Source organism: Meleagris gallopavo, chromosome 1 (assembly GCF_000146605.3).
Source record: "Meleagris gallopavo isolate NT-WF06-2002-E0010 breed Aviagen turkey brand Nicholas breeding stock chromosome 1, Turkey_5.1, whole genome shotgun sequence".
NCBI lineage: Eukaryota > Metazoa > Chordata > Aves > Galliformes > Phasianidae > Meleagris > Meleagris gallopavo.
Window position 1 is genome coordinate 113,206,371 of NC_015011.2, and position 10,263 is coordinate 113,216,633.

The following is a 10,263-nucleotide window of genomic DNA, read 5'->3' on the forward strand; positions in this document are numbered from 1 at the left end:
AAAAAAGCAGAATTGTAGAATCTGTTTTACACACAATAACATGAAACTTGTTACCTGAATCTTACACAGTATTCTCTTGCTAATATCTAGCCAAAAAAATTGTTTCTTACGTACTTGTCCATAGCCATGAACTTGTGAATTTGAGGGAAGTTCTGTATCTACTGTTGCTCTTTTAATTTCTGTGGTAGAAGGAAAAGGCATTAAGTTTCTCTGTAAAATGAACAGATTCATACTGACATAGATTTAGTTTTTATTGATTTATTTACATCACTATAATTAATAAAAATAAAGAAATATAATCACATTTGTGCTACAATTTTAGCCCTGGATCTGATTCGTAAGAAGATTGCATTTATTTACGTTGCCACCTCACTTCAGGTGGAATCTGTTTTGCCTTGTTTTCGTGTGTGTCTGCATGTGTGTGTATGTAATTACTTTTGAAAGCATGAGGTTGAAGTAACGTATATAAACAAAACCTCATCTATCCTCTTCTCTGTTTCTGGATTAAACGTATAACAGAGTCATAGAATCACAGAATGGTTTGATGGGAAGGGACGTCAAAGCCTATTCAGTCCCAACCTCTGTCATGGGCAGGGCTGCCCCCCACCAGCTCAGGCTACCCAGGGCCCCATCCAAGCTGGCCTTGAGCACCTCCGTGGATGGGGCACCACAGCTTCTGTGGGCAGCTGTGCCAGCACATCACAGCCCTTAGAGTTAAGAATTTTCACCTAAGATCTACCCTAAATTTCTGCTCTATTAATTTTACCTCACTCTTCTTCACATCCGTTGTTGCTGTTTCTCCTTTCTCATTTATCAGAGTTTAATACTACATCTTAGTATATAATCATTTTATGTTTTTTTTTCCCATAAAATGATACAAATTTATTTTTTGTCTGTCTTCTAGTTGACCCAATATATTTGATTAACACTGATTAAAGGCAGATTAATTTAAAATTTCAGATTTTCAGACATCGCCTTTGATTTTTTTTCTGCCATTGGTTACCTATTTGTTTTTAATAGGTTTTCTGTGAAATTTGTTTAAATTAATATTAAAGCTACTAAACATTGAAGATTATCATTCTAACCTTGTAAGAAAGATGAAACTAATCTTCTGTGAAATTAGGCCAAGATATGCATAAATACTGAGTGAACACATAAGGGAAATGAATGTATTTTTAATTGTGTTCTTTCGTATCTTGGGCCATACTGGAAAAGTGGAGTTCTTGTTATATTTAACAAGATTGGGTGGATAGAAAAAGCGATTTGACTCATGGGTCAGTTTTTATTAAAAAGGTTGTTATGGGGTGGATATAATGAACAACAGAGAAAATTTAACAAACTGCAAATCAAGTTAATGAATTAGAATCATCTTGTAAGTATGGCCTAGTAAACCATATATGAAATATATGTAGAAGAGTTCTTGTAGTATCAACAGATCAGTATTTTCAAACAGAATTTGTAAAGAAGTATATAAGCTATGAGAAAATTGTTTTCTTCCCGCTCCTGCTGTTATTTTGTAACCTTCTTTGCTTTAATGTCTCTGGCTTCTGATTATTATCTATTGTAAAATAACATCAATAGGAATTAGTGTACACCAGTGATACTGTGGTAGCTGGGCAACATGATAGTTATACTTCTGTTAATACTGTTGAGCTTCAGCTTCAGAGGGAATTTATATTGTGCTGTGTGCATCAGAAACTTCGCGTTCTGCTACTTTTACAAGGTCTGTGTTAGTAAAAACCTGTGCTTTGAAGTGAACATCAGGAAACTCCATTTCCTTGACATGACTAACCATACTTCTTGACTGTTTTTAATAGCTAGTTGCCATGTTTTCTTATCCCTCTCCCAGGACCTTTATTTGCTGTTTCTAATTATTTTCCAAGTCCAGATGGTTTCTCCTCTGGTATATGTTTGCAATGCTGCCCATATTGTATAGTGACACCTCACCTCTCAGCTATAGAAAACAAGCTGGGAAGGACAGCATGGAGTGTTGGCTCCAACCTGTTTTATTTATTTTCAACCTGTTCCTGTATTTACTCCAAATGCTTCAGTGCTGTTAGATTTGAACTGTGTCATTCACTGATTAATAATTTTTAATTACTGGCAAAGGATGTACTTGGTTAAAATCTGACTATTTTGAATGCAAATCAGAGCTCAGTATTGATGACACATTTCTTCATTATTTTTTTCCACTATATGCATCTGCTCATGCAAATTTGGACAAAACTGACAACTCTAAACCCCTTGTCAGAAAACAGATGCTTATAAATTTCCAGATCAAGGAGGCCAAGGAAGGTTAGATGTCATTCAAATGGTCACTTTCATGTTTTTATATTTGCTGTTGGTCTCTCAGATTAAAAATTGAGCATAAAAGCAGTTTCATATACAGAGAAAACAAACTTTTTATGTATGACAAATGCAATAGTAAAATAACAAAAATGAGAAGTCTGATGATTTACTTATTTGTAGGGAAGAGATACTGTAACTGACTGGCAAGATATTTACCATAATAATTTGACTACTGTTTATAGTCTTTCCTTCATTTCCTTCTAGAGGTGTATACAATTAACTCGTATTTGTTATGTGTATAATATAAGTGTGTATAATTTTAAATTGCTTTATATTGTTTTTTTTTTCCTCACTACAAAACCAGCTTCTGATATTTTTTTCAGGTGTCCAGAGATCTACCAGAGAAGCAAAAAGAAATAGAAATTCTGCTGAAGGATTTCATCGACCTTGATCAGCAAATAAATCAACTGACATTGTGGGTAACACCTGTCAAAAACCAGCTAGAGCTTTATAACCAAGTGGGTCAGCCAGGAGCTTTTGATATTAAGGTAAGTTTTCTGTTTTAAAAAGGAATCTAGATGTTTTATGGTCAAAATGTCAGTTGGAGCATTAGCTGCATGGTTTGTATTAAGAATATAGCTTTGATATGTAAATCCTCAACACTTCCCTAAGATTCTGCTGTATAAAAATTCTTATTTTTTTCCATTAGACAGTTTCTCGTGATAGAGCTGTTTAGGGTGGCAAGGTAAAATACAAAAATAATACATAATTTTTGCTAAACCATATCATGAAAGAATAGTCCAAAAAGCTAGTGCATCAAATTCAGAATATCAGTGATAGACCATTTGAGCAGTTTTCATCAAGTCAATCAGACTAGTTGAAAATCAGAATATTTAGGGCCGCGAGAGGATTCTCATGGTGCAAGAAATACATCTAACTGCTAACCATCTAAGATATCTAGAAATCAATAAAACTGATTGTTCAGTAATTGTCAATAAAGTATTTATGATCTACTTCTCAATGTGTATTTAGGTATTAAAAAGTGCCTATAAATAAGCAAAGATTAAAAACCAGCACTGTTTTTGTGTTGGTTCTCATGTTGCAATTTTCTGCAAAAAGAAAAAAAAAAGTAAATATTTTAAACTCTTCTTACTTTGCATGAAATGAAATAATTGCTTCTAAAGTCATGGTTTTTTGCAGACAATATTTATTAAATTCATTTTATCCTCCTTGCTTTTGTGCAGCTGTTTTAATGCTGAAACCTTTCTATGTCATACAATCACATTATGGAAAATAGTGAATCTCAAGTTCTGTCGTAGTCCTATAATTGACAGAATGAGTTCAGTGATGACATTCATTCCCTTTTAAGAAGATAAATTAGGATAGCTCTGCAAATGTCTTTATATAAATGGAATGAGGGATGGAAATTACTTCAAAGAAAATTATCTATGCTCACTTCCTGTATTTAAAAAAAAAAAAAAAAAATCAGAATTCTTCCATTTCTTTCTTTCAATCTTTTTCATTCTTTTTCTTGTAGACTGATTCCACCATTGAATTTGCTCCAAATTATAAGAATACTGTTTTTTCTATTGCTTGTGAAAGAGATGTTTTGTTTGTTTCTTTCAGTCCCTTTATGGTGATGATAGAGGAATATTTTTGAAAAGCTTTTAACAGAATAGGGAAAAAGAAACTGTATAGTCCTGATGTGGTGGGATGAAATCTTGTACGATCAAAGAGGAAGGGGAGTATTGAAGATCATAAAGGGAAGGCAAGTAAGACATGAGCCAGCAGAGAGGTTTAACCCATCTTTCTCTTATCACTGCATTTCAAACTTAATAGAGTATATGGGAGAAAAGTTCTTCAGAATGTTTCTGGATGCATAATACCTATTGTTTCCTAGAATTGTATGCAGAATCTAGGTGGAGTAGATAGTGGAACAGACTTCCTTTTTTCTTCACTGTGATACAGTTAGGAAATAGGAGATGAGATACTTCAAGCATAGAGAGTTGGGATGTGTCCAGCATATGCCTTGGTCATCACAGGTATTCTGTCTCTCTCTCTCTCTCTCTCTCTCTATCTCTCTCTATCTCTCTCTCTCTCTCTCTCTGGTTGGACTACTTTGTGTCAAGCAAGTCTTTAGGCATTGTCTTAGCTTCTAAACTAAATGCATATTTCAATTTAAAAGGCATTAAAATTTGTAAGAAAATTGTGAGCACCATAAGTTTGTTGAAACAACACTTCTTTAAAACTCATTCACTATCAAGAAGCATACTGTAATTTATAACAGCTTTTATTATAAAATACATTTTCTATTTTTATTAAAATTGAGTATATTTTTTTTCTTTTATCTCTTTCTGCTCTTATAGTTCTATGCATCATTTAAAGAATGACAACATGTCTCTTGCTACCCTAATATATTTTATGCCAATGTAATTTTTCTTCATAATTCTTTTGTCTGGAATTTAGAGACCACAGTGCCTTCAGACCCCAGTCTTCAGGCCTTCAGTTAGGCATCATAATTTTTAGTGGTGGTTTCCGAAATCCTAAGTAGAGTTTAATAACTCGCTCATTTCTTGTTTAAATAATGGTAGAGTTACTCCTATAAATCTATTAGTTGATTTAGTGAGTAACCAGTAATTCGCTAAATAGGACTAATCCAGAATCTTATTTCCAAGATTTAAAAAACATCTCTAGCGGTATATGCTGTATTCACACTGTTAATCCATTATTCCAGTTTTCTTTTATAAACGAAGATATATATTTTTAAATGTAACGAAACAGCCTAAAGAAATCAGCATTGGAATTCATATTTGCAAGCTCCCATTTTAATAATACTGAAGTAGATCTTATTTATTTGTAAGTATTACGTAATTTTTCTAACACATTAGCATAATGTCTCATTCTAATACTGGCATAATAATAGAGACTGCTCCTATGAAATACTTATGTATATGCATGGAGAAATACAAAATCTGCATCTATTATGATTTCTCAACACTACTGCTAGTCTTGAACACTGGAACACTTCAATTATTGCAATAAGCCTTCAATGTAGCTTCTCATGCAACTTGAATATATTCAATGTTGTGTCTTTTTACAACTGTTTGTGCTTTTCTAGCTCAAAATATGTAAGGGAACTGTTAGGTCAGGCCTTGAACTGGTGATTGAGCACCTGGTGAGGAAGTGTGGCTGGCCCAAGGAGCACAGGCAAATGGTCTGTACTGGTGCTCCCCACAAGACCAGAAGGGGGTGGCCCAGGTGGAGCCACCCTGAGCTCACTTGAGGGCCAGCCCCTAAAAGGGGTGTATCTCTTCAACTCAGACTATTTCTGGGAAGGAGAGCTACCTAGCCAGAGAGTCCTTCCATCAGTTGGGTGAGTTCAAGCGTTCTTTCTCTGTGTGACTATTTGGTTCACCTGTGAATACTTTGCCTGGTATTGCTGAGAGTCTGTTAGAAGCAATTTTGCTTTTTTTGTGAGTACAATTCCAAGTATTTATGTTTTCTGTGTATTTTTTCCTTGGTACAATGTTACTCTTATAGCAATTCTGTGTGATTTTGTACTCCAACTTAACAAATTTAGTCGGATGTAGTAATCATCGGTTTCCAATTTTACAAAAAGGTGTGAAGAAAATATGATGAAAATTGTCCATCTTACAAAATCATGAGATGATAGTACTTAACAGCTTTGTGTACAGTACCGCATTGGATATAGCTAAGTAAGTAAACCACTTCAGAATAGATATGTTCAGGTCTCATTGTATGGATACTTTTGTACATACTGCTATATTTTTACCAGTACATCTGCCAGTAAGGGCAAAGTGAAGCCTGTAATTACCTCTGATAACATGAGGTTGAAGTAACGTATATAAACAAAACCTCATCTATCCTATTCTCTGTTTCTGGATTAAATGTATAACAGAGTCATAGAATCACAGAATGGTTTGATGGGAGGGACATCAAAGCCTATTCAGTCCCAACCTCTGTCATGGGCAGGGCTGCCCCCCACCAGCTCAGGCTACCCAGGGCCCCATCCAAGCTGGCCTTGAGCACCTCCGGGGATGGGGCACCACAGTTTCTCTGGGCAGCTGTGCCAGCACCTCAGCATTCTCTGAGTAAAGAATTTCTTCCCAGTATCTAACCTAAGCTTCTATCTCTTCCAGCTTAAAGCTATTCCCCCTTGTCCTATTACTATTACACTATGTAAAAAGTCAGTCTTCCTCCTGCTTGTGAGCTCCCTTCAAGTACTGAAAGGCTGCACTGAGGTATCCCTGGAGCCTTCTCTTCTCCAGGCTAAACAAGCCTAACTCCTTCAATCTGTCTTCATAGGAGAGGTGCTCTAGCCCTCTAATCATCCTTGTGGCCCCCCTCTTGACTTGCTCTAACAGCTATGCATCTATCCTATCTATGCTGGTGCCCTCAGGCCTCAATACCATATTCCCCATGGGACCTCGCTCTGCTGGCCACCCGTCTTTTACAGTGGCAGAGGACAGAGTTGGCCTTCCCAGCTGCAGGTACACTCTTCTGGCTCGTGTCCAGCTTCTCATCAATCAGATCCCTCAGGTCCTTCTCCACAGGACTGCTCATCTATCAGACATGATCAAAATTAGTATGGCTAGCTCAATTTGAGGTTGGGAGATACTGCCTTTATCATCCCATCTGATGTGCTGTATAAACTGATCAGTTTGGTTTTCTCAATTATTTTCTGCCTGAACTGTTGCATGCCTTTATCAAAAATGAACAAACTGAAACGAGGCTGCTTTTTAACTTTCAGGTATGGACAGTCATCTGCATTTTGTGATGAATTGCTTCAGTAGTTGAATTTAAAAACCTGTTTATGTTTAACCTAGGCTGAGTTTGTTTGTTTGATCTTTCTAGCAAACTAAGGAGAGCTTCAATACTGCATTCACAGACAGTACTCAAGTTTTATCTTAAACTCTGCTAACCATCAGTACTGTTGCCCTAATTCAGAGAAGGCGGCAAATATGGAGTGTATAACGAATCTTATTTCAAAAACTAATTATTTTTTGTTCAAAGCAATTATTTCATGGTCCTGATAATAATGTGATTATCTTTAATCACAAAGTTATTTTAGCTAAGTCTAATCAGTTTAAGTAGGTGGCAAATTTTGCTATAATGGAAAATGTAGGAATTTCAGCATTATCTCCTGAGTAGAATGTATAAAGCTGTGCACTAACATTTTGTAACTTATTCTGATCCAGTCATCCAGATTTGATAAACTTTTTTAGGGATATATTATTCTGAACATAGGATCAAGACCTGTACACTACACTTAGAAACAGCTTTCCTAGAGCATCAATAGCCGTGCAGCTCCAGAACTATGGCTAAAGGAATTTGTGCAAATTCTGGTTTTTGTTTCTTCCTACTGAATGCTCTGCTGTTTGTTTTTACTTTACCTGAAAGTTAAGAAGTAAGGGAGTCCTCAAAGGACAAGTATAACTTGTGGTTATACTAGCGATTTGATTCCCATGCCTTCAGAAAGTCTAAAGAACTTTTTTCTTGGTTGTTGCTTTTTTTCCCCTTTAAATATTTACCTCCTCGTAGTCAATTTTAATCACAACCTTAAGTATATAATTGTGGTTTTTTCTTGTTTTTTCTTTTTTCTTTTTTCCTTACGGGGACCTGTTAGAACTATAATTATATAGGAGTAGAAATATTCTTTCATTTTTCTTTTTTTAAAGAACTGTGTATTTGTGTAGAACTTGCATACAAAAATTTGTTAGACAGATTGCACTTAAGTATAGTGTGTGTAGTATCTGTGAATTGCTAAGTCTTCAGAAAATTACTTTAGACAGAAGCTAGAGGGGTTTTTACAGTCAGAAGGAAAATATGAACACTTACCCTATGAGTCCATATACATATCTTAATAAGCTTTACTATGTTATGATTTGAGTCCATGAGAAATCTTTAACCAAAATACTTTCTAAAAATACAAATATGTAAAGAACAGAAAGATACTGTCTAGTAAGGTAAATACAATAAAAGGTTACAAATAGGTTAATACTTTAGATACTTTTTTAGTGCTACTTTCTGTTCCTTATGCATATATTCCTCATAAACTTTCTTCTGAGTTTTCTTTTGCTGGCAGTCCTAAGAATTGAAAAATTGTGTTGAGTAGCAGAATCTAGCCATTATTGGCAGGAACATTTTGCATCTATTGTCAAGAGCAATGGACTGTTATGTTGTGACTGCTGTGCTCTGCTTGTTCAGCTACTGCTAGAGTATCTGTTAGTTATGGAACTGGAGAGTGGCATTGCAGTATGAGACTAAGGAGTGAAAACACTAGCTGTGGTGTGACAAATTACTGCCACCAGGAAATACAGCTATGGGCATTAGATCAGAAACTCATATGGATGAACAAGCAAATTGCATGAGAGAAAAACTGATTAGAAGGATTGCTTGTGAATAGAAACTAAAAACAAAAACTGAGTTCAATTTTTAAATGTGTGCTAATACATAATGTGCTCTGTTTTGGAAGAAATAAAATAGTCCTCTCCAAAATATTAACATTTTATTTAAATGTATTTCTCTAAAGAGCAAGTGTAGATTCTTTCAGAATAGCTATATCTTTAAGTTATTAATATAGACATACAGCCAGCATTTATATAAGGAGTTCTGAATGCTGTGCCATTTCATTTTCAATTGTTGCCTTTTTAGAATTTGCCTGATTTTTCCATTCAGTCCATACAGGTATTATTCTAAGACTTACTATCTTTCTCCATAAGCCTATGGAAAAAAGTCTCCTTACCAGAGATGAAGGTGTAATGGTAGCATACTGCTTCTGAAGAAACGCCTTTGGCTTGCAGAGTATCTCTGGAAAGTCACAGAATCACTGGAGCACTCTGGATATATGATCAAGACACTGCTAGCAGTGTGCTGGTCTGAAAATGAGCATCTAAAATAATTTTTCTTTAATATTAATTCTTTGCCTGAATGTTTTCAAATTTTGTCTCTCAAAGTTTTCTATTGGTAGCTGTCTTCTGGTCTGTGAATAATGCTGTTTGCTATGCATGCAATTATTGTGATAGTAATTCCATGGCTAAGATTTGATCATAATTTTTATGTTTTAAATGTAGAGTTATATTATAGTTCCTCAAAATTTGCACAGGTGTATGTCAAACAGCATCCTTCTTTGTTGCTTTTCTCTTCCACTTAATATTTCCCTTACACATTCTTAGCCTCTGTAATAATTTACTCTCTGAAATTACATGGCCTAGGGTGCTGAGTTTGATCATAATTACTTTCCTGCTAGAGAAATGCAAATGCTTTGTTCCAACCCAGGTAGGCAACCCTAGCCTACATGTTGTACAAATGTCTGCTGATGGTGCTACTTACCTCTTCTGGCAAGCTCAGAATGTGCATGGGAAAGGGAGGTAGTTGTGCTTGTTCTTCTGCCAGTCATCTGAAAACCTTTAGTCAGCATACCTCCACCAGCCATAGGAGGAGTATAAAAACCTGGCTTTTTCCAGGTCTTTGCCTCAGGACTTGCACTTTCCCTATTGCACTTGGGATAAAGACAGTTTGTTAGGGAATTACGATAGATAAGGGTGACTACATATGTGGAAGAAGTGCAAAAGAAATATGAGTCCCTGCATTTGAAGGAGCGGACAGAGGAGGCAGTCCAGATAGGAAGTAGAACAAGTGCAGAAAATCCTGTTTCCAGTTTGAGCTCATTGAAACTCTGCTTACTCCTCCATATCTTTGCTCCAGGCAGTATTAAAAACCACTTTATAATTTCCAGCCACCTTGCCTCCATATCATCTTTCAATTTCACTGGTCCTTCCTGGTTGCCCACTCAGTTCCCCTGTCACTCCCTATTTAATTTCTGGGTGTCACTCATGCCTCCCTTTACTACTCTGTACTTGAGCACTCTTTCTAAGGTTTTCACAGCTTTGTTACCCTGTACTTCTAAAGAAGCTTTCTACTGTCTCTGAGTATAGGATTTATACTTTTTTT

At 35.7% G+C, this 10,263-nt stretch overlaps 1 protein-coding gene across 1 annotated transcript in view; it reads left to right on the forward strand.

The window, feature by feature from the left end:
* DMD (dystrophin) overlaps window positions 1-10,263 on the forward strand; it is a 1,000,055-nt gene that overhangs the window by 624,699 nt on the left and 365,093 nt on the right. The window contains 1 exon segment of the mRNA XM_031557153.1: window positions 2,673-2,837. Within this exon segment, the coding sequence (XP_031413013.1) occupies window positions 2,673-2,837 (165 nt within the window).